General features: G+C 47.1%; 1 protein-coding gene across 4 annotated transcripts in view; it reads right to left on the bottom strand.

The window, feature by feature from the left end:
- Positions 1 to 20,894, bottom strand: part of palld (palladin, cytoskeletal associated protein) — a 508,296-nt gene extending 487,402 nt beyond the window's left edge. For all 4 annotated transcript variants that reach the window (XM_070877935.1, XM_070877956.1, XM_070877941.1 and 1 more), the window contains exons 1-2: positions 20,751 to 20,894; positions 1,952 to 2,893 (exon numbers count right to left, since the gene is read on the bottom strand). In XM_070877935.1, the coding sequence (XP_070734036.1) occupies positions 1,952 to 2,892 (941 nt within the window). In that variant the 5' untranslated portion in view covers position 2,893; positions 20,751 to 20,894. The remainder of the gene's footprint in view (positions 1 to 1,951; positions 2,894 to 20,750) is intronic.
- Between the last annotated feature and the right edge of the window lie 4,676 nt (positions 20,895 to 25,570).

The raw sequence follows: 25,570 nt of genomic DNA, 5'->3' as shown, positions 1-25,570 counted from the left end.
ATGAGTCATCCCAAGGGTGCTTCACAGGAGCGATTATCAAAGAAGAATTGAGACCGAGCCACATAAGCAGATATTAGGACAGGGCTGAGATAGGTTTTAAGGAACAACTTCAAGGAGTTAGAGAGAGGTAGAAAGGAGGAGAGGTTTAGGGAGAGAATTCCAGAGCTTACGACCTCGACAGTTGAAGGCACGGCCACCATTAAAATCAGCGGATACACATGAGTCCAAAATTGGAGGAGCACAGATATCTCGGAGGTTTATAGGTTACGGAGATAGGGAGGGGCGAGTCCATGTAGGGTTTGAAAACAAGGATGAGAATTTTAAAACTGGAAATATATTGAACATCGGCAAGCACTGGGCACAAAGGAGCCAAAACTGAATCTGAATGGTGCAAAAGGACTTCATTGACGTTCTGAACGCATTGTCAAATAGGAAGACTTAATAAAAGTTTCTAAGCATATAACGTCCAGGATAAGAGTGAATGGTTCCTTGACTGGTTCTTCAGATACCAATACCTGAAAGATACTGGGGTTGAATCTCCATGGGGCTTTTCCCAATTGCCCACTGTAACTTAGGTGGGAGATTCGACCAAACCCCAACATTACGATGGATGTTGGGAGAAACCCGCAGTGGAAATTCAACCCCCTTGTTTTCTTCAAAAGTCTAGCCAGCAGGTCCCAACTCTTACTTTACCCTTAGACCTCGAGACAACAGCATAGGTATGGTGTCACCTAACTATTGATTGACCTCATCCCTTGTATCATTTTCAGTCGAGAAGATGAGGGTCTCTCTGTCCTGCACGTCCCATTAAACAGGAGGTTAGACAAGAGATAATTGACAGTACATTGACAATTTACGACACGGTTCCTTCAATTCACGGGGTTTAAAGCGCTGTTTCATTAAAGTTTACAATGTTATAATTTTTTTTAAGTGCATAAACTATAATTATGTTTGGCATTTAGAAAAACACTGGTGTGGCACACATCTGTCTCGGACCACACATTCTGCAGGCTGTCTGCTTTTTATTATACGCCATCTGGCTTGTGATTGTAGATGAGGGCAGTAAAAGTATTCCGACGTTTGCACTGAATAACAAATTATCCAGATAACCAATCTCAAATGTCAATTCCTACAATTCCATGGGCTAAAGGCCCAGATTCTGCCGGGGCGGGGGCATCTCACAGCGTGCGCAGCGTTAGTCAGACTTTTTCGTGCGCCCTTCAGCTCGAAAATGTTTGGCCGGTAATTAGCTGGAAGTGTGAGCTGATAGCGGTGGCAACAGGGCATATGAGAGCTTAGATAATGGCGGGGCCAACAGTCAATCTCCTGAACCAGAGAGGTTTAAGGATTGAGAAAGAATCAAGAGGAACGACAGAAAAGGAGGGTGACTTAGAGTCAAATCAGGGTCAGAAAGGGAAATAAAGAAAGAGGGAACAAACGATCGGATTGAGAGAGAGAGAGAGAGAGAAAAAAAGGCAGAAACGAAAAGTAAGAAAAATCTCTAAAAAGAACTTACTACATGTAGAAATGAGGTTGAACTGTTACAATACTTCCCTTTCTCGGCCAGCGAGGTTGATTGGCATTGCATCAACAATTATCACGTTGTTAAAAGGGTACTTATGCTATTAATTACCAGATGTAACTTTCTGCGGCGAGTTCAATGGGAAATTTAAGTGCAATCCCGACAAGTTGATAAAAGTAACAGGGAGGTTGATGGTGGGATGCCATTTGTGCGGAGCGACGTAAATCGACAGCAAATATTTGCAACTCAGGGCGCATCCCTTCATCCCCTGAGCAACGCTGCCCGATTTGCGTGTTAATAACGGTGTGCGTCGTTTACAGGCTGTTATTTTTCCCGGCAAGACCCGGCCCGGTAGCACTTGCGTTTAATGTCGCTCAGTGAAGATACAGGAGTGGGCAACTGAGATCTCAGTGGGTAGCTTGCGCTTACCTGACCAAGGGGTGCGGGACCCCCGAGGCCCCACACTCCAGTCGAACCGTGCTTCCCTCAGCAACCTCTTGACTTTTAAGCTTTTGGGTGAACCTGGGAGCTGAGCCGGCGAGGTCGTCTTCCGCAGCCTCGGCTCCGGTCTCACGGACCCCGTCCGCCAACCAGCTCGGCTCGGTCTCGGCACTGAGTTCCAAGTCGGGCGCCGCCGGCAATGTGGATTCCGCTGGTTTCGTTTTCCCGGCCGAGGCGGTGGCAACTTTAACGTGGTTCTTTGGCGAGAGATAGCCGCTGTCGGGCGAGGAACTGTCTTCTTCGACGCCTTTGTTCTTCTCCTGCGCCGACCTGCTCGGCCTGGCGGTGCGGAAGATGGACGACAGCTCCTCGATGAACGACACGGCTTTGTTACAAAACTCGGTCCTGGCCGAGCTCTCGCTCTGGAAGACGGGTTTCCCCCCGGCGGGATCCGCTCGGTCGGCGACGGTCGCCCCCGGCACGTCGGGCTCTTCGAAGGCCGGGTCGGCGCCCGTGCTTCCGTCCGCGCCACCGGCGTCCCGGCTGTCGAGCGTCCCCGGGACGTCCCGGGGCCTGGCCGGTGGCAGCTCCTCCGGCGAGTTGGGTGAGGGGCGGCGACCGAAGTAACGGGAGATGTCGGCCAGCTCGGGCTCGGCTTCCTCCGACGAGGACTCGGCAATGGCCACGCGGGCGAGGTCGAGGCTCTTGCACATCTCCTCCTGGCTGAGGAAGGCGGAGAGCTCCAGCACGGGGCTGCCGCACATCCCCTCCTCCTGCAGGTCGGACAGGGAGTCGAAGTACAAGTCGTGTGAGGAGGCCTCGGACATCATGCTGTCGCAGTAACCATCCCGCCCCACCTTCCCGGCCGAATAGGCCTCCTTCAGCATCTGAGAGAGGGGCAGCGCACACTCTTGGGTCCCGTCCTGCATGCTGCAAATGGAGCATAAGAAAACCATTCATTAAAAAGAAAGTTACGGATCAACCACTTCCTTTTAATATTCCTTGGCCTGCGCAGATTATAATTAAAAAAAGACACCCCACCCATAACAAAACAAAGTTTCTGCCGAGAACATACAGCCTTCTATTAGAGAAAAAAGTGATAGGCAGCCAAAGCTATCATCTGGAGTCATTTTCATTGGAATACTGAATCCTTTTTTTAGATTCAGTGAAGTGAATCCAGGAGCTAAAACACTGGATTGGATCAACCTCGTTAACTTTGTTTCCTGAACTGCGCTGTGAAGCTGGGTCAATTTGGGTTACATTCCTCGGAGCAGAGGATGTTCTAGGATAGGACAGGAAGATAGGGACAGGAGGAGGCCAGTCAGCCCCCCCTCGAGCCTGTTCCGCCCATTCAATGAGATTGTGCCTAACCCTGCATCTTAACTCCATATACCCGCCTTGGCACCGTAACCCTTTAATACCCTTGCCTAACAAAAATCTACCAATTTCAGTTTTTGAAATTTTCAATTGATCTTCAGCCTCAACAACCTTTTGTGGGGAGAGGGTTCTAGATTTCCACTACATTTTGTGTGAAGAAGTGCTTCCTGAAATCACGCCTGAACGACCTTGCTCAGGAAGATAGGCAGATAAGAAATAGGAGCAGGAGTAGGCCATTCGGCCCTTTGAGCCTCCTCCACCCTTCAATAAGATCACGGCTGATCTTTGACCTCAACTCTGCTTTCCCGACGAATCCCTATATCACCCGATTCCCTTAGAGTCCAAACATCTATTGAGCTCAGCCTTGAATATACTCAATGACTGAGCATCCACAGACCTCTGGGGCAGAGAATTCCAAAGAGGAGTAGACCATTTCTGCAGCTTGAACCTGTTCTGCCATTCAATTAGATCATGGCCGATCCGTATCTTAACTCCACCGGCCCACCTTAGTTCCTTACGCAACAAAAATCTAGCAATTTCAGTTTTTTAAATTTTCGATTTCATCTGGAGGAGACCTGGTTAAGGTGATTCACGGGAATTGAAAGGGTAGAAAAGGGATGATTCTTCATTCTCTTGGGGAACAGGGAATATCATCTAGAATTGAAACTAAGCTGGTGAAAAAAAAAGCAAACACTTGAATATCGTAAAAAATTTTATAAATGAAATGTTTCTAAGTAGAAATTGGAGGGAAACGCACGCTCATGTGGTTCAAGAAAGAAAAGATTGATATTTATATAGCGCCTTTCATGACCCCAAGATGTCCCAAGGTATTTACAGCCAATGAAGTACTTTTTGAAGTGTAGTCACTGTTGTAATGTAGGAAACGCGGCAGCCAATTTGCATGCAGCAAGCTCCCACAAACAGCAATGAGATAATGACCAGATAATCTGTTTTAATGATGTTGATTGAGGGATAAATACTGGTCCAGGACACTGGCGATAATTCCCCTGCTCTTCTTCGAAATAGTGCCATGGGATCTTTTACGTCCACCTGAGAGGGCAGACGGGGCCTTGGTTTAACGTCTCATCCAAAAGACTGCACCTCCGGTAGTGCAACACTCCCTCAGTAAAGCACTGGGAATATCAGCCTAGATTTTGAGCTCACGTCCCTGGAGTTAGACTTGAACCAACAATCTTCTGACTCAGAGGCAAGAGTGCTATCCACTGAGCCAAGGCTGACACCAAGACTTAGCCACCCATTCCTTCAGCCTAGATGACATTATGACGGTATAGAACAGCCCTGGCCTTATCGATAAGCATTCTTGGGGTCACATTGCTACACGCCCCACAGACAGCTGAGGCACCCTTACAACCAAGGTGGTGACTGAAAATATGGAAATTGCTCCCGATGTATTGCCATCACTCTTAAAATGTCTTTTGGCACATTTCCTAATGAAAGTGTTTATGAATAAATAAAACCAGTTAACAATTCCGGATCCAGTCCCTTGACTGAGATGCTCCGTTTGCCAGCTGTTGTACTTTTCCGCGGGGACAGCTAAAAATATTTTTCACTTATTCATCATATAATAGTCTTTCTTTTCCAGGTATACGCAAGTTAGCCTTTGTTACAAAAGGATGGAGTATCAGAATAAAGAAGTCTTACTGCAATTATATAGGGCTTTACTGAGATCGCATGGGTAAGGTAGCATAGTGGTTATCATAGAATCATAGAAGTTTACAGCACGGAAGGAGGCCATTTCAGCCCCTTGTGTCTGCGCCGGCCGACAAAGAGCTATCCAGCCTAATCCCACTTTCCAGCTCTTGGTCCATAGCCCTGCAGGTTACGACACTTCAGGTGCATATCCAAGTACTTTTTAAATGTGGTGAGGGTTTCTGCCTCTACCACCCTTTCAGACAGTGAGTTCCAGACCCCCACCACCCTCTGCGTGAAAACATTTCCCCTCAAACCCCTCTAAATCTTCTACCATTTACTTTAAATTTATGCCGCCTGGTTGTTGACCCCTCTGCCAAGGGAACTAGGCCCCTTCTATCCACTATATCCAGGCCCTTCATAATTTTATACACCTCAATCAGATCTCCCCTCAGCCTCCTCTGTTCCAATGAAAACAAATCCAGCCTATTCTCCACTCCCGGCAATATCTTCGTAAATCTCCTCTGTACCCTCTCCAGTGCAATGTCATTGTCATTGGGCTAGTAATTATGTTACTGGACCAGTAATCCAGAGATCTGGATTAATGATCCGAAGACATAAGTTCAAATCCCACCTTGGCAGCTGGGGAATTTAAATTCAGTTAATTAAATAAATCTGGAATAAAAAGCTAATATTTTAATGGTGTTGTAAAAGCCCACCTGGTTCACTAATGTCCTTTAGGGAAGGAAACCTGCAGCCTTTACCCGGTCTGGCCTACATGTGACTCCAGACCCACAGCAATGTGGTTGACTCTTAACTGCCTTCCGAAATGGCCTAGCAAGCCACTTAGTTGTATAAGGTGGCTCTTCTCGAGGGCAATTAGGGATGGGCAATAAATGCTGCCATTATCAGCAATGCCCACATCCCATTAAAAAAAAAACACCTGGAGTACTGTGTACAGTTTTGGTCTCCCGACCTAAGGAAGGATATACTTGTCTTAGAGAGGGTGAAACAAAGGTTCACTCGATTGATTCATGGGATGAGAGTGTTGCTCTATGTGGAGCGATTGAAGAGTCTCAGCCTATATTGCCTAGAGTTTAGAAGAATGAGTGGTGATCTCATTGAAACGTATAAAATTCTTGACAGGGTAGATGCTGGGAGGATGTTTCCCCTGGCTGGGGAGCCTAGAACTAGAGTGAATCATCTCAGAATGAGGGGTCGGCAATTTAGGACAGAGATGAGGAGAAATTTCTTCAATCAAAGGGTTGTGAACTCTCCACCCTGGTGGGCTGTGGATGCTCAGTGATTGAGTATACTCAAGGCAGAGATCGATAGATCTTTGGATAATAGGGGAATCAAGGGATATAGGGATAGTGCAGGAAGTGAAGTTGAGGTAGAAGATCAGCCATGATCTTGCTGAATGGCCTCTTCATGCTTATTTTTCTTATGTTCTTATATGCAGTGCATTTGTCAACGATCGTTAAGGAAGGTTAGAGTCCTATATCTCACCTCTAGCCTCCAAACACTCCCTTCATTAAAATCGTCCTTTTCTTCCTCTATTTTCTCAACTTGCTCCTCCTAGGTATTCAGCTCTTTTTCCTTTGAAGCTCCAAATCTCTTTCTTTGTAGTCCAACTCCATTGAGTCAACACTCAGCACAAAACCTAGGCTTACACTCCCAGTGCTGCACTATCGGAGGTGCCGTCCTTTGGATGTGACGTTAAACCGAGGCCCCGTCCGCACTCTCAGGTGCATGGAAAAACGAGCCCATGCGGAATAACATCCCCTGCTCTTTTTCAAAATAGTGCCACGGGATCTTTTACGTCCACCTGAGAGAGCAGACAGGGCCTCGGTTTAAGGTGTCATCTGAAAGACAGCATCTCCGACACTACAGCACTCCCTCGGCACTGCACTGGAGCGCAGCCTGGATTTCCTTTTTACTGAAGTCTCTGGAGCAGGACTTGAACCCACAAACATCTGATCAGAGGTGAGAGTGCTGTCAACTGAGCTGCAGCTGACACTATCCCTGAAGATCAAGGCTGAAGGTGACATCCAAAATGTGGTACAGATCAGGTCGAGCTTATCATTGCCATTCAGTCACAGGTTCTGTCACTGAGTGAATCACTACCTTGACTTTCTGTTCCTGGCAACTTTTAGAAAGCACTACCCAGATCCAGGTTGCACTGTCCTTCCACCGGTACTGTGGTGGTTTGATTGACATCTCCAGCATCTATCTGAGCTTCCCGTCAACCTTTGCTCTCCGAGCAGGGCAGGCCAAATGGCCGACTCCTGCTCCTATTTCCTATTTATTACGTTCAATGGAGTTTGAAAGTAAAGAAAAAAATGAAGTACTTTTGAAGTGCAGGCACTGTTGTAATGTAGGAGACGCGGCAAACAATTTGGGCACAGCAAGCTCCCACAAACGACAATATAACAATGACCAGATAATCTGTTTTTCTTTTAGTGATGTTGATTGAGGGATATTGGCTTGAGCAGATGATCTAGACTGATAATGGTTGTGGGGTAAATATTGTTCAAGGAGCAGGGAGAATTCTCCTGCTCTCTTTGAAATAATGCCATGGGATCTTTTATGTCCTCCGGAGAAGGCAGATTGGACTTTGGTTTAACGTCTCATCCGAAAGTCTGCACCTCCGACAGTGCAGTGCTCCCTCGGAACTGCACTGGAGTGCCAGCCTAGAATATGTGATCAAGTTTCTGGAGGGGGACTGTGAGCCTTCTGAACCATGGCTAACACCCAATCAACTCATGGGAGCACCTTTTTTACCACATAGATTGCAGTCTGTATAAATTATAATCAGAAAGAAGCAAAATCGTTTCCCTATCTACAGAGTAGGAACATGCAGGCTCAAATAGACCGTTAACTGAATCTTTCAGTAATGGCTGAATGATTTCATTTGCTTACTGTCTCACATTCCACTGTTGGCCTGGCGTGTAGCTCTTAGTGGGTAGTTAGATTGGGATCCATGTGATGCCATTTGGAATATTAAGATCAAGAAACTGTTCTCATTGGCAGAAGGATCGCGAACCAGGGAACACAGATTCAAGGTGATTGGCAAAAGAACCAAAGGCGACGTGAGGAAAAACTATTTTTACGCAGCGAGTGGTGAGGATCTGGAATATCACTGTCAGAAAGGGTGGCGGAGGCAGACTCAATCGCGGCTTTCAAAAGGGAATGGATAAGAAGGAAAAAAATTGCAGGGCCATGGTGAAAGGGTGGGGGGAGTGGGACTAGCTGAGGTGCTCCAGCAGAGAGCCGGCACGGGCTCAATGTGCTGTATCCATTCTATGATTCTATGATTGCCAAACCACTGCCAGCTACTTCCATTAAAATACACATGCAGAACATCGGATGCAAGTGGGAATTAGCTGGCCAGCCAGTATTAATCTTTTTTTTTTATGTTGGGTGAGCTACTCACTCACGGAAAATAGATCTGACTTCACACTGCCATCTGGCATCAACATTGACCAGCGTGCACACTTGGTAAGGTCACGGATTGTCGAGTTCTTGATAACGTACAGTAGGAACACATAAACCCATGAAACAGCCCGACTGCTTTAGAGTTTATCACTTTGAGCTTCTTGCCAGTGAATTGGAGGACAGTATCCATTACTATTCTTTCTCGGCTGTACTTCAGGAATATCCGATATCTGATCCGGACAACCTGGAAACCCCGTTCTTTTTTAAAAAATTTGTTCATGGGATGTGGGCGTCACTGGCAAGGCCGGCATTTATTGCCCATCCCTAATTGCCCTGGAGAAGGCGGTGGTGAGCCGCCATCTTGAACCGCCGCAGTCCCGTGTGGTGAAGGTGCTCCCACAGTGCTGTTAGGGAGGGAGTTCCAGGATTTTGACCCAGCGACGATGAAGGAACAGCCGCTATATTTCCCAGTCGGGATGGTGTGTGACTTGGAGAGGAACTTGCAGGTGATGCTGTTCCCATGCGCCTGCTGACCTTGTCCTTCCAGGTGGCGGAGGTCGTGGGTTTATGGGGTGCTGCCGAAGAAGCCAACAAGCCCGAGGTGAACTGCTGCCCCCTCATATCCTCTCCGTCACAAAGACCACTTACTTCTCCCTCCGCCCCTGCCTCAGCCCATCTGCTGCAGAAACCATCATTTGTGCCTCTACCATCTCCTCAGTGGCTATTCCTATGTTCTTCTGGCTGGCCTCCCATTCTCTAGCCTCCCAAAACCTCAGCTCATCCAAAGCTCTGCTGCCCACATCCCATCTCACATCAAGTCCCGTCCACCCATCACCCTCATCCTCACTGACCTACATTGGCTCCCGGTCTCCTCACGCCTTCAAATTTATAACTTTTGTCCCTGCGTTTAAATCCCTCCATAGCTTGTCTCTTCCTTACTCTGTACCCTCCGCCTCTGGCCCTATTACCACCCCCCCCCCGCCCACCACCCCTATCACCAATTTTCAAAAGGCCTTTGATAAGGTACCCCATAATAAACTGATGAACAAGGTCACAGAATGCGGAGTCGGGGACAAGTAGCAGAAAGGATAGCTAGTTGGCTTCAAGATAGAAAGCAGAGAGTCTGGGTAAAAGGTAGCTATTCACAGTAGCAGAATATGGGTAGTGGTGTTCCACAAGGTTCAGCACTGGGACCGCTGCTGTTCACAATTTACATTATCGATTTAGACTTTGGAGTCAAAAACACAATTTCTAAATTTGCGGATGACACCAAATTAGTGGCGATAGTCAAAACTGAGGAGGACTGCAACAAATTACAGGAGGATGTTAATAAACTTGCTGAATGGGAATATAATTGGCAAATGAATTTCAACACACATAAATGTGAGGTATTACATTTTGGTAGGAAGAATAAGGAGGTGACTTATTACTTGGAGGGTGTGAGTCTGAGTGGGGTAGAGGAACAAAGGGATCTTGGAGTACAAATACACAAACCACTAAAAGTTGCGACACAGGTTAACAAGGCCATTAAAAAACAAACCAGGCACTAGGGTTTATTTCTAGAAGTATAGAATTGAAAAGTAGGGAAGTTATGCTAAACCTGTATCGAACCTTAGTTCGACCACACTCGGAGTACAGTTCTAGTCACCATATTATAAAAAGGATATAATGGCACTGGGGAGGGTGCAGAGAAAATTTACCAGGATGATACTAGAAACGTGAAGGTATACATATCAGGAAAAGATGAACAGGCTGGTCTTGAAAAAAGAAGGCTGAGGGTGACCCTAATAGAGATCTTTAAAATTATGAAAGGTTTTGATAGCGTGGATACAGAGATCCGCTTGTGGGGAAGAGCATAACTAGAGGCCATCAATATAAGATAGTCACCAAGAAATCCAATAGGAAATTTGTCATGTATGTATGCTTGGGTTTACTAGCCACCAGGTGGCACCAATGTCGGAGGTCACTGGGCTGTGTGCACATGTGTGCGGCCCAGGTATAAAAGGCCAGCTATCTTGTAATGTAATCACTTTGGGCCCTAATAAAGCAGAGCCAGGTTTGTACCTGCTCTGAGTTTACAGTATTCAGTCTATTGAGTTATTGCATACACAACATTTGGTGACGAGGTAACAAGAACCTTCGAATGCAAAAATGAGCACAATTGGAATTCTGGAACGATTCGTGGAGGGGGAAGACTTTGTAGCCCGCTTGAAACAGTACTTCGTGGCCAACAAAATGGAGAAAGAGGCAGACGCAGTTTGGCGCCGGGCGATCCTCGTCACGGTCTGCGGTCCGAAAATCTATGGACTCATAAAGAATCTCCTCTCATCCTTAAGTCCAACAGACAAGGACTTTCAAACATTGTGTGCTCTGGTACGTGACCACCTCAAACCAGATGAAGGCATCACCATCTCAAGATATTGATTCTATACGCACATTCGTTCTGAGGGCCAGGATGTATCGGAATTCGTTGCTGACCTAAAACGTCTAGCTGGACCGTGTATGTTCGAAACTGCATTGGCAGACATGCTGCGGGACTTCTTTGTAATCGACATCAACCACGAGGTGATCCTGCATAAGGTATTGGCGGCAGAGATGCTGGATTTGAGCAAGGCCATAACGATTGTCCAATCATGCATGACGATGGACAAAAGCTTAAAGCAGATTAATTGAAAAATCGGAACTTGGCAAGTACAGTAAACAAGAAAGTATCGTCATTTGGCAGAGCTGCATATGGCAGTGCCTACCCGACTGCGTACGTAAAACCTGTGGCTGCTCAAAGTCCGCCAATGGGAATTAATCTGATATCACCGTGTTGGCGTTGTGGGGGAAATCATCAGCATCATCAGTGTCAGTTTAAACTGTATATTTGTAAAGGCTGTTAGAGAATGGGGCATCTCCAGCGCATTTGTCCGCAACTGAGCAAGCGTGCTGCGACACACCACGTGGAGGATAATGACCAGTCTAGCGGGGATCCGGATATGCAATCTGAGATACCAGAGGAGGAAGTGTATGGATTGTATTCGTTCCTAACAAAGAGTCAACCGATAATGATTAATGTAAAATTCAATGGTGTGCCGGTATTGATGGAATTGGACACAGGTGCGAGTCAATCAATAATGAGCCAGAGGACATTCGACAGGCTGTGGGAGACTAAGGCTGTGAGGCCTAAGCTGACTCCAGTCGATGCCAAGTTGCGTACGTGCACCAAAGAACTCATAACGGTGATTGGCAGAGCAGTAATCAAGGTGTCATATGATGGAGCGGTTCTTGATTTACCGTTATGGATTGTTCCAGGCAATGGTCCAACGATGTTTGGCAGGAACTGGTTAGAAAAAATCAAATGGAACTGGAACGAGATCAAAACGTTGTCATCGTTGGAGGATACTCCATGTGCTCAAGTGCTGAGCAAGTTCCCCTTGTTGTTTGAACCAGGCATCGGCAATTTCACGGAGCGAAGGTGCAGATCCACGTGGACTCGGATTCAAGACCCGTCCATCATAAAGCTTGGACAGTTCCGTACATGATGAGGAAGAAGGTCGAAATCGAACTGAACAGGCTCCAGCATGAAGGGATCATACGTCTGATCGAATTTAACGAATAGGCCAGCCCCATTGTTCTCGTGTTGAAAAGTGATGGCACTGTCAGGATTTGTGGAGACTACAAGGTTACGATCAACCGAGTTTCAAAACTGGATCAATACCCATTACCGAAGGCTGATGACCTGTTTGCAATGCTAGCCAGAGGGAAGTTGTTCACAAAACTGGATCTGATGTCAGCCTACCTGACACAGGAGCTGGTCGACATGTCGAAGAAACTTACGTGCATCAACACTCATAAAGGACTGTTTATCTACAATAGATGCTCTTTTGGAATTTGCTCGGCTGCAGCCATGTTTCAGAGGAGCAAGGAAAGTTACTAAAGTCCGTCCCTGTCATGTATGTATGCTTGGGTTTACAAGCCACCAGGTGGCGCCACTGTCAGAGGTCATTGGGCTGTGTGCACGTGTGCGCGGCCAAGGTACAAAAGGCCAGCTATCTTGTAATGTAATCACTTTGGGCCCTAAAAACTAGAGCCAGGTTTGTACCTGTTCGGAGTTTACAGCATTCAGCCGATTGAGTTATTGCACACACAACAGTCCCCAGAACCGTCGTGTTCCAAGATGACATACTGGTCACAGGTCGTGACTCCGCCGAACATCTGAACAACCTGGAAGAGGTTCTACATCATCTGGACAAAGTGGGACTCAGACTGAAATGCTCAAAGTGCGTCTTCATGGCACAGGAAGTCGAATTCCTGGGGAGGAATATTGCTCCGACGGTATCAGGCCTACGGACTCGAAAACCAAGGCCATCAAAAAACCAAGCCTCAGAATGTGACAGAGCTGCATTCGTTTCTTCATCTATTCAACTACTTCAGTAATTTCTGACCTAGACTGACCTATTAGAGCCACTGCACATGCTGCTAAGAAAAGGCGACAACTGGGTTTGGGGTGCGTCTCAAGATAGAGCTTTTGAGAAAGCTACTAATCTGCGATGCTCTAACAAGCTGCTGGTACATTATGATCCATGTAAGTGTCTAGTATTGGCCTGTGATGCTTGTCATATGGAGTTGGTTGCATGCTCCAACAAGCTAATGAATCGGACAAATTACAACATAGAAAAATAGAAACATAGAAAATAGGTGCAGGCCAGTAGGCCATTTGGCCCTTCGAGCCTGCACCACCATTCAATAAGATCATGGCTGATCATTCCCTCAGTACCCCTTTCCTGCTTTCTCTCCATACCCCATGATCCCCTGAGCTGTAAGGGCCATATCTAACTCCCTCTTGAATATATCCAATGAACTGGCATCAATAACTCTCTGCGGCAGGGAATTCCACAGGTTAACAACTCTCTGAGTGAAGAGGTTTCTCCTCATCTCAGTCCTAAATGGCCTACCCCTTATCCTAAGACTGTGTCCCCTGGTTCTGGACTTCCCCAACATCGGGAACATTCTTCCCGCATTTAACTTGTACAGTCCCGTCAGAATCTTATATGCTTCTATGAGATCCCCTCTCATCCTTCTAAACTTCAATGTATAAAGGCCCAGTTGATCCAATATCCCCTCATATGTCAGTCCAACCATCCCAGGAATCAGTCTGGTGAACCTTCGCTGTGCTCCCTCAATAGCAAGAATGTCCTTCCTCAGATTAGGAGACCAAAACTGAACACAATATTCCAGGTGAGGCCTCACCAAGGCCCTGTAAACTGTAATAAGACTTCCCTGCTCTTGTACTCAAATCCCCTAGCTATGAAGGCCAACATACCATTTACCTTCTTCACCGCCTGTTGTACCTGCATGCCAACTTTCAATGGCTGATGAACCATGACACCCAGGTCTCATTGTAACTCCCCTTTTCCTAATCTGCCGCCATTCAGATAATAGTCTGCCTTCGTGTTTTTGCCCCCAAAATGGATAACCTCACATTTATCCACATTATACTGCATCTGCCATGCATTTGTCCACTCACCTAACCTGTCCAAGTCACCCTGCAGCCTCTTAGCGTCCTCCTCAGAGCTCACACCGCCACCCAGTTTAGTGTCATCTGCAAACTTGGAGATATTACACACAATTCCTTCATCTAAATCATTAATGTATATAGTAAAGAGCTGGGGTCCCAGCACTGAGCCCACCGGCACTCCACTAGTCACTGTCTGCCATTCTGAAAAGGACCCGTTGATCCCGACTCTCTGATTCCTGTCTGCCAACCAGTTCTCTATCCACGTCAGTACATTACCCCAATACCATGTGCTTTGATTTTGCACACCAATCTCTTGTGTGGGATCTTGTCAAAAGCCTTTTGAAAGTCCAAATACACCACATCCACTGGTTCTCCCTTGTCCACTCTACTAGTTACATCCTCAAAAAATTCCTGAAGATTTGTCAAGCATGATTTCCCTTTCATAAATCCATGCTGACTTGGTCCGATCCTGTCACTGCTTTCCAAATGCACTGCTATTTCATCTTTAATAATTGATTCCAACATTTTCCCCACTACTGATGTCAGGCTAACCGGTCTATAATTACCCGCTTTCTCTCTCCCTCCCTTTTTAAAAAGTGGTGTTACATTAGCTACCCTCCAGTCCATAGGAACTGATACAGAGTTGCTAGACTGTTGGAAAATGATCACCAATTCATCCACTATTTCTAAGTCCACTATCTTAAGTACTCTGTGATGCAGACTATCAGGCCCTGGGTATTTATTGGCCTTCAATCCCATCAATTTCCCTAACACCATTTCCTGCCCAATAAGGATATCCTTCAGTTCTTCCTTCTCACGAGACCCTTGGTCCCCTAGTACTTCCGGAAGGTTATTTGTGTCTTCCTTCATGAAGACAGAACCAAAGTATTTGTTCAATTGGTCTGCCATTTCTTTGTTCCCCATTATAAATTCACCTGAATCCGACTGCAAGGGACCTACGTTTGTCTTCACTAATCTTTTTCTCTTCACATATCTATAGAAGCTTTTGCAGTCAGTTTTTATGTTCCCGGCAAGCTTCCTCTTGTACTCTATTTCCCCCCTCTTAATTAAACCCTTTCCCCTCCTCTGCTGAGTTCTAAATTTCTCCCAATCCTCAGGTTTGCTGCTTTTTCTGGCCAATTTATATACATCTTCCTTGGATTTAACACTATCCTTAAGTTCCCTTGTTAGCCACGGTTGATCCACCTTCCCCGTTTTATTTTTACTCCAGACAGGGATGTACAATTGTTGAAGCTCATCCATGTGATCTTTAAATGTTTGCCATTGCCTATCCACCGTCAACCCTTTAAGTATCATTTGCCCCTCAATTCTAGCCAATTCACGCCTCATACCATCGAAGTTACCTTTCCTTAAGTCCAGGACCCTAGTCTCTGAATTAACTTTGTCCCTCCCCATCTTAATAAAGAATTCTACAATATTATGGTCACTCTTCTCCAAGGGGCCTCACACAACAAGATTGCTAATTAGTCATAGAAACATAGAAAATAGGTGCAGGAGTAGGCCATTCGGCCCTTCGAGCCTGCACCGCCATTCAATGAGTTCATGTCTGAACATGCAACTTCAGTACCCCATTCCTGCTTTCTCGCCATACCCCTTGATCCCCCTAGTAGTAAGGACTACATCTAACTCCTTTTTGAATATATTTAGTGAATTGGCCTCAACAACTTCCTGTGGTAGAGAATTCCACAGGTTCACCACTCTCTGGGTGAAGAGGTTTCTCCTCATCTCGGTCCTAAATGGCTTACCCCTTATCCTTAGATTGTGACCCCTGGTTCTGGACTTCCCCAACATTGGGAACATTCTTTCTGCATCTAACCTGTCGAAACCCGTCAGAATTTTAAATGTTTCTATGAGATCCCCTCTCATTCTTCTGAACTCCAGTGAATACAAGCTCAGTTGAGCCAGTCTTTCTTGATATGTCAGTCCTTTCTCATTACACATCACCCAGTTTAAGATGGCCAGCTCTCTAGTTGGTCCTCGATATACTGGTCTAGAAAACCATCCCTAATACACTCCAGGAAATCCTCCTCCACCGCATTGCTACCAGTTTGGTTAGCCCAATCACTATGTAGATTAAAGTCACCCATGATAACTGCTGTACCTTTATTGCACGCATCCCTTATTTCTTGTTTGATGCTGTCCCCAACCTCACTACTACTGTTTGGTGGTCTGTACACAACTCCCACTAGCGTTTTCTGCCCTTTGGTATTCCGCAGCTCCACCCATTCCGATTCCACCTCATCCAAGCTAATGTCCCTCCTTACTATTGCATTAATTTCCTCTTTAACTAGCAATGTCACTCCGCCTCCCTTTCCTTTCTGTTGCATATACTTCAAAAAGGCGGAAAGAGCCTACAGCATGATAGAGAAAGAAGCACTAGCCTGTGTGTATGGGGTTAAAAAGATGCATCAGCACCTGTTTGATCTTCAATTTGAACTGGAAATAGATCACAAGCCACTCATTTCATTGTTTTCGGAAAACAAAGGTATAAATACCAGTGCATCATCCCGCATCCAGAGGTGGGTGCTGACATTATCTGCCTATGATTATGTCATTCGCCATAGACCTCGCACTGAGAATTATGCCGATGCACTGAGCCGTCTGCCGTTGCCCACACTGGAGGTGAAAATGCCACAACCTGCAGACCTACTGTTAGTCATGGATGCTTTTGAAAGTGAAGGAACCCCTGTCAAGGCCCAACAAGTTAAGACCTGGATCAGCCAGGACCCAATATTATCGGTTGTGATATGTTGTACCCTTAGTGGTGATTGGTCTGTCATACCCAAGCAAATGTGTGAGGAGACCAAACCTTACATACGTCGCAAAGAGGAACTATCCATTCAATCAGATTGTATACTGTGGGATAATCGAGTTGTTATGCCCAAGAAAGGCAGAGAGAAATTTGTGCATGATCTACATAGCATGCATCCTGGCATTGTCATGATGAAAGCCATTGCCAGATCTCATATTTGGTGGCCTAGAATTGACTCTGATCTGGAATCATGTGTGCATTAATGCAACATTTGCATGCAGCTTAGTAAAGCACCAGCGGAATCGCCACTGAGTCTGTGGTCGGGCCATCCAAACCATGATCCAGGATTCACATCGACTTTGCAGGTCCCTTCCTGGGAAAGATGTTCTTAGTTGTGGTAGATGCTTAATCCAAGTGGATAGAGTGTACAATTATGTCATCCAGTACATCCACAGCTACCATTGAGAGCCTTCGTGTCATGTTTGCTAAGCATGGTCTGCCTGACATTGTTGTAAGAGACAACAGATCTTGTTTCAACAGTATGGAGTTTCAAGAGTTCATGAAACTCAATGATATCAAACATGTGAGATCAGCACCATTCAAACTCGCATCCAATGGACAAGCAGAGCGTGCGGTCCAAACCATCAAGAAAAGTATGAAACGTGTAACTCAAGGTTCACTGCAAACTCGCTTGTCACACATATTGCTTAATTACAGGACAAGACCTCATACGCTTACCGGTGTCTTCCCTGCTGAACTATTGATGAAGAGAGGTCTTAAGACCAGGCTCTCTCTTGTTCACCCTGACTTGAATAACCATGTTGAATATAGACATCAAAGTCAGCAAGGGTATCATGATCACGCTACTGTGTCATGCGGCATTTCTATCAATGATCCTGTGTATGTACTGAATTATGGTCAAGATCCAAAATGGATTGGCGGTACTGTTACGGCCAAGGAGGGTAACAGAGTGTTTATCGTTAAGCTCAAGAATGGGCAGACATGCAGGAAACATGTCGATCAGATAAAGCTGCGGCACACGGATGAACCGGAACAGTCTGAGGAAGACACAACCAACCTACCCTCAGTCATCAGAGGACTCTACTGTCATCAATGAATCTGGACTTTCAATCACTGACATGGTCAATGAATCTGGACTTTCAATCCCTGTCGTGGTCATTGTCACTCCCATCAGATCGGCTACCCAGCCCCCAGTCATAACAGATTCAGGATGCTCGCCCAAGGCTGGAGTTGAACTGAGATGTTCAATCAGGAGCGGAAAGCCCCAGGCTGTCTCAATTTGTAATGTTACTAATATCTCAAAGGGGGATATTGTCATGTATGTATGCTTGGATTTACTTGCCACCAGGTGGTGCCACTGTCGAAGATCATTGGGCTGTGCGCACCTGTGTGCGGTCTAGATATAAAAGGTTAGCCATCTTGTAATGTAATCACTTTGGGCTATAATAAAGTAGAGCCAGGTTTGTACCTGTTCAGAGTTTACAGTATTCAGTCTATTGAGTTATTGCATACACAACAGAATTCAGAAGAAACTTCTTTACCCAGAGAGTGGTGAGAATGTGGAACTTGCTACCACAGGGAGTGGTTGAGGCGAATAGTATCGATGCATTTAAGGGGAGCTAGACAAGCATATGAGGGAGAAGGTAATAGAGGGTTATGCTGATAGATTTAGATGAGGAAAGATGGGAGGAGGCTCGAGTGGAGCATAAACACCAGCATGGATTGGTTGGGCCGAATGGCCTGTTTCTGTGCCGTATATCCGGTGTAATCCGATGTAGTGTTCTGGCTCTCGGTTCTTGTGTGTGTCTCTCTCTCCCTTTGTTTCCAGCTGCCCAGGCCCCAACCCTTGGGATTCTCTGCTCTCCACCTCCCACAGCCAAGTCAGATCCTGTCCTCGGTGAATATCCGCATACGTGCAATTCCCAGAAGGGCCATTAGATAGTGATCGAGGAGAAGAACCCTGGCCAATGTTTCGCTTCCGAACCCCTGGCCACTGAAGCGAATTCCAGTTACCCTGTTGAATGAGCATAAAAGTAGGGAAGTCCTGCTACAACTGTACAGGGTATTGGTGAGACCACACCTGGAGGACTGCGTACAGTTTTGGTCTCTGTATTTAAGGAGGGATATACTTGCACTGGAGGCTGTTCAGAGAAGGTTCACTTGGTTGATTCCAGAGATGAGGGGGTTGACTTCTGAAGATAGGTTTGAGTAGGTTGGGCCTCTACTCATTGGAGTTTAGAAGAATGAGAGGTCATCTTATTGAAACGTAAAATACTTAGGGGGCTTGAAAAGGTAGGTGCAGAGAGGATATTTCCACTCTTGGGGGAAATCTAGAACTAGGGGGCATAGTTTAAGAATAAGGGGTCGCCCAGTTAGAACTGAGCTGAGGAGGAATTTCTTCGCTCTGAGGGTTGTAAATCTATGGAATTCTCTGCCCCAGAGAGCTGTGAAGGCTGGGTCATTGAATATATTTAAGAGGGAGATAGACAGATTTTTGAGCGATAAGGGAGTAAAGGGTTATGGGGAGCGGGCAGGGAAGTGGAGCTGAGTCCATGATCAGATCAGCCATGACATTAAATGGCGGAGCAGGCTCAAGGGGTCAAATGGCCTACTCTACAGGCCTACAAATGGCCTATTTCTTATATTCTTATAAGCTTGCTGAACCGTAAGTGCCAGTCGCCCTCTGGCACCCTTGCCCAAGTAATCAAGTGTGGGTCAGCGAGTCATCCAGCCACAGGGGGCATCACAGCTGTGGGGAATCTTATCCTCACCTGGTGTCCGCACACCTGTACTTGGTAGCTGGGTGGGGGGGTGGATTGGAGTCATTAAATACCAATGCAGGGAAGATGTTTCCCCGGCTGGGGAATCTAGAACCAGGGGGCACCGACTCACAATAAGGGGTCGGCCAGTTTGGACTGAGATGAGGAGAAACTTCTTCACTCAGAGGGCTGCGAATCTGTGGAATTCTCTACCCCAGAGGGCTGCGGAGGCTGTCTTTAAGTATATTGAAGACTGAGATCGATAGATTTTTGGATATTAAGGGAATCAAGGGAAATGGGGACAATGCGAGAAGGTGGAGTTAAGGTCGAAGATCAGCCATGATCTTACTGAATGGCGGAGCAGGCTCGAGTGGTCGAACGGCCTGCTCTTGCTCCTTAATCTTATGTTTTTATGTTCAATCAACGGCAGGAACCCTGGCGGTTTTATTCTGCCCCCCCGCTTCCCCTTCCCCTTTCTAAATGACAGTCTCTAAAGGCTAATTGTGGCTGGCTCCTTCCACCCCAAATGGGATCAGCTGTTTCAGCACAGGCCGGGCACATCGGGAATCTGGGATCTTTACGGACAGCAGGGTTTCCCGCCACTCACCAAGCAAACTCTCGGAGCCAATGAAGTGGCAATTTATTCAAACCACGGGGGTGGGGGGTGGGGGGAAATCTGGCGTCTGAAAGGAGGAAAAGCTACCAATCGCACGCGCCGTAAGTGATCAATCGCAGAACAGTATAGCACAGAAGGAGGCCATTCGGCCCAGCGTGCCTGTCCGAATCTCTCTGAAAGAGCTGTCCAGTTAGTCTCGCTCCCAGCCCCACCCCTCCCTGCTCTTTCCCCCAAAATTTTTGCGTTTCCTTTTCAAGTATTTATCCGCTACTATCCGTTACTGTCTCAATTGCTCCCACCGCCCTTTCAGGCAACGCATACCAAATTCCCACTCGAGGAAGACAGAGAAAGCAGAGAGTAAATGTCAGAGAGCACAATCCGCGGGCCGATGTGCTCTCCTTGCCCGCTTGCACCTTGAATCGAGTTTATTTTTAAGCACCTGTGTCAGGCATTTTCACACCAGTTTAAGCATTTATGAAAGGATTTGCTGCAACAACTCTGACCGCGTCAGCTGCCAGTATCTGGGAGCCCTTGGTTTTTTTGAAGTCAAGGAGCTCTGCGGCTCGGAGGGTCTGCCAGCGACCCGCATGTAAGCTGCTTTAAAGTGAAGCCAGTTTTTTCGACAGTGTCAGATTTAAAAGACCATTTACCTTGTCTGTTGCTCCGAAGCACCGTCAGCAACTGGAGGAGAGAAAGGACGGAATAGCTTCAAGTCCCGTAATGCGAGCGGGTAAATCCGGTTCCGACAGCGATTCTCTCTCCGCTAGACGCCCACACTCCCCCCGCCTCTTCCCCCCGCCCCCCCCTCCCCGTACCCCGGGTGCTCCGACGACTAATCGAAACTTTGAATCGGCCACATCAAGCTCCCGACGGTGGCCTGCCACAACTCACATCTGTCGTGTGTGCCTGTGGAGCCCCTTGCTGAAGTGGTCTATATTTGGCGGGTGCGATCATGTTTCACTGGAATGCCTGTATCAGGAGTTCTTGCAGCAGGCAGGGCTGTGCTGTGGCTGGAGCTAACGAGGCGATGGGGGGGGGGGGGGAGGGAGGAGTTTGGATATTCGAGGCCCGACGAACCACAGGAGCTTTTTGAAAAAGTAAAACTGGATGGATAGGGCAAGAAATTACGCGATGGTGTTAAAAAAATAAAATGGAACGGGTAGAAGTTATCCTGCAGCTGTACAAAGCCCTGGTTAGACCACACCTGCAGCGCTGTGAGCAGAACTAGGCGCCTCACCTTATGAAGGATATATTGGCCTTGGAGGGAGTGCAGCGTAGGTTTACCAGAATGATACCCGCACTTCACGGGTAAATTACGAGGAGAGATTACACAAATTAGGATTGTATTCTCTGGAATTCAGAAAGTTAAGAGCTAATCTGATCAAAGTTTTCAGGATATTAAGGGGAACCGATAGGGTAGATAGAGAGTGACTATTTCTACCGGTTGGGGAATCTAGGACTAGGGGGTATAGTCTAAAAATTAGAGCCAGACCTTTCAGGAGTGAAATTAGGAAACACTTCCACACACAAAGGGTGGTAGAGGTTTGGAACTGCCTTCCACAAATGACAATTGATGCAAGATCAATTGTTAAGTTTAAATCGGAGGTTGATAGTTTTTTGTTAACCAAAGGTATTAAGGGATATGGGCCAAAGGCGGGTATATGGAGTCAGGTCGCAGGTCAGCCATGATCTCATTGAATGGAGAAACAGGCTCGAGCGGCTGAATGGCCTCCTCCTGTTCCTATGAATGAGAACCAGAAAATTGCACGTACAGCTTGGAAACCAATGGACACTTAAGGCACAAACCAATGAAACCAGGGGCGGGGGAACTTTAGTTATGTAGAGAGGCTAGAGAGAGAAGCTTGGATTGCTCTTAGAGCAGAGAAGGCTAAAGGGAGATCTGATAGAGGTGTTCACAATGATGAGGAGTTTCGATAGAGTCAATAAGGAGAAACTGTCTCTACTGATGGATGCAGTGGGTAACCAGAGGACTCAGATTTCACACAATTGGCTAAAGAACCAGGGGGGAGATGAGGAGAATTTTTTTTACGCAGCGAGTTGTTACGGGTGGTGGAAGTAGATTCAATAATAACTTCCAAAAGAGAATTGGATATAGACTTGAAAAGGAAAAATTTACCGGGCTATGGGAAAAAAGCAGGGAGAGTACGACTAATTGGATAGTGTAATGTATTTGCTTTGTGTGTCCTTTGCTAAAGAATTCATAGCAATACATTGCTATTAAGAACTAGTTGGTTTATTTGCAAAGGTTTAACAATCACACTACACATTACCTGTTCATCCACTAGGCTCACAACGTGGATGACCTAGACCCAACTGGCTGGGGTTTTATTGAGCCTTGTGAAAATCACATGACTGGTTAAGCCACTCACAACTGAACAGCTCTACAACTATTTTAAATTGCACCTGTAAATCAAGTGACTCAAATAAATCAAGTGCCCCCTGGTTAAAGGGGGGGGCGGTGGGTACTAAAACCGACACAATTAAACAAATTAAACTTTGGACATTACGTGGTTCAAATAAAAATTTGGTTGCCGGGGGTGATGATGCACTCCAGTCCCTCCGGTGCCCACATCTCGCGGAAGGCCGCGAGCGTACCGGTGGACACCGCGTGCTCCATCTCCAGGGACACCCTGGCTCGGATGTAACCGCAGAAGAGAGACAGGCAGTCGGGCTGAACGACTCCCTCGACCGCCCGCAGCCTGGACCGGCTGATGGCCCCCTTGGCCATGGCCAGGGGCAGTCCTACGAGGAGGCCTTCCAACCTGCTCAACAGCTCTACAAATCTGTGAGCATACTCACAGGTGCATACATTACAGATAGCTCTATCAAAAAGCGGGTACAGGCACGATGGGCCGAATGGCCTCATTCTGTGCTGTATGATTCTGTGAAACATCATTAAGCTCTATTAGCTGTTGTATATATTGGGCGGGAGATCAACAGTGAGTAGCCCAAGACAGCTAGAACATCATCATCATAGGCAGTCCCTCGAGATCGAGGAAGACTTGCTTCCATATTAAAAGTGAGTTCTCAGGTGGCTGAACAATCCACTATGGGAATTACAGTCTCTGTCACAGGTGGGACAGACAGTCGTTGAGGGAAGGGGTGGGTGGGACTGTTTGCCGCACGTTCCTTTCGCTGCCTGCACTTGATTTCTGCATGCTCTCGACGACGAGACTTGAGGTGCTCAGCACCCTCCCGGATGCTCTTCGTCTGCTTAGGACGGTCTTGGGCCGGGGATTCCCAGGAGTCAGTGGGGATATTGCACTTTATCAAGGAGGCTTTGAGGGTGTCCTTAAAATGTTTCCTCTGACCACCTGGGGCTCGCTTGCCATGTAGGAGTTCCGAGTAGAGCGCATGCTTTGGGAGTTTTGTGTCGGGCATGCGAACAATGTGGTCTGCCCAACGGAGCTGGTCGAGTGTGGTCAGTGCTTCGATGCTGGGGATGTTGGCTTGGTCGAGGATGCTAATGTTGGTGTGTCTATCCTCCCAGGGGATTTGCAGGATCTTGTGGAGACATTGTTGATGGTATTTCTCCAGCGATTTGAGGTGTCTACTGTATATGGTCCACGTCTTTGTGCCATACGAGAGGGCGGGTATCACTGCAGCCTTGTAGACCATGAGCTTGGTGCCAGAATTAAGGCTAGAACAAAGGACAGATGTCAACAAGATTAAACCTGCTGGTGGCTGGGAGCACAATGCCATACTGGTCTTGAGTAGACAGTTTGGGATTGTCCAGGGTGCCTACAGGTGCACTGTCCCATCTCTGCAGGGCCTCCAGATGTGATCTCAAAGGCATCGACTGGAAAGTTCATGGGGCGTTTTATCTCAGTACCTGGAGGTTCTGCTGATACCAACATTGGCTTGAGCTGCGCTGAGGCATCAACAGCTTGCAGTTATACGGGGCCTTTAACATAGTAAAATAACTCAAGGCACTTCACCGCAGTGTTATCAGACAACGTTTGACACCGAGCTCAAAGATCATCACTGGGCAATAGTGGCAAAAAAATAATGAGGTTATTCAAAATACAGCTGAATGCAATAAGGGGAGAGTGAAGACATTAGATGTATGTTGGGATGAAGAGCCTTTATCTTTTGCCATGTTCTTATAGGATGGATGGAGGGTTTGAGGAGAGGTTTCTGCACTGGACTGGGTCACACTGTAAGACTTACCGGCTGTTTCCCCATCTCTGCTGCTAAAGATCATTTGCCTTTTGAGCTGCGGCTGCGTCTCTTCTGAACTGGTTCTACTGGTTTCCCAGCTGTGCCGGCTTCTGGCTCACAGCTGCTGCTTCACTCGCTGCCCGGTGACTCGTTCTTGGGGTTTTTCAGCTCTGCGGGTCACTGGCTGTGCTTTAACTTTTTCTCCGCTGCTTTGACCCTGCAGTGACCTCCACCTTGCGTCAAATTCGCCACCATTTCTCTGCGCCGCTCCCGACTCTCATTCTTACGGCAACAACACTCCATCCTCGAACTCTCTGCCCTTCAAATAGCTTAAGGACTTCACTCGCCTGCTTTGGACAGCGGTCTGTCGATGCTCCGTGCCGGCCCCATCCTGCTTACGTCAGCTTTGTTCCTCCATGGGACCTCTGACTGTTATGCTCATAATAAAGTAATGCAACTGAGTACTGTAGACAGTGAGTAAGTGTGACCTTAGCTCCTTCATTTAAACACCAGAGTGCTGGTACAGCGTGGGAGGCCTGCTTATATACAGTGCTCCCAAGGGATGCTGGAATCCCTTAGGACTCCAACAGGTAGGGCCTCTGGTGGCGGTATGACACAGGTTGCCTCAGGTTACATACATAACATCACTCCCTCCCAAAGTCAATAGTACACTTACTTACAGGGTGAGACGATCTGGGGCTTTTCGCTCCCTTGTCAATCATCTCGGTACAAATGCAGGTGTGGGTGAGTTGGTTGGTTCTTCGCTGGGCTGCTGGCCTTGCTGGGCTGCTGAGTTCAGCTTCGTGGTCAACCGTGATGTCGGTTGCCACTTGTGTGTGTGTGTTGGAGGGTCGAAGTTGGTGGTGACCTCTTCGGGTTGCTCGTGGCTGTTTGTGAATCACAGTTTGGTTTGGTCCAAATGCTTTCTGCAAGTTAGTCCATTGGCAAGTTTGACGTGAAACATCCTACTCCCTTCTTTGGCTATGACAGTACCAGCAAGCCATTTGGGACCATGTCCATAGTAGAGTACAAATACAGGGTCATTAACTTCAATATCGCGTGACAAGTTTGTGTGATCATGGTACATGCTTTGTTGATGCAGTCTGCCCTCGATGTGATCATGGAGATCAGGGTGGACAAGAGAGAGCCTTGTTTTGAGCATCCTTTTCATGAGCAGCTCAGCTGGTGGAACCCTGGTGAGCGAGCAGGGTCTGGTGTGGTAGCTGAGCTGGACTCGGGACAGGCGGGTCTGCAGGGAGCCTTCCAACACATGTTTCAAGCCTTGTTT

Source organism: Pristiophorus japonicus, chromosome 1 (genome assembly GCF_044704955.1).
Source record: "Pristiophorus japonicus isolate sPriJap1 chromosome 1, sPriJap1.hap1, whole genome shotgun sequence".
Classification (NCBI taxonomy): Eukaryota; Metazoa; Chordata; class Chondrichthyes; family Pristiophoridae; genus Pristiophorus; species Pristiophorus japonicus.
Note: the sequence above shows the minus strand (reverse complement) of the source record. Positions and strands in the feature narration are given on the sequence as shown.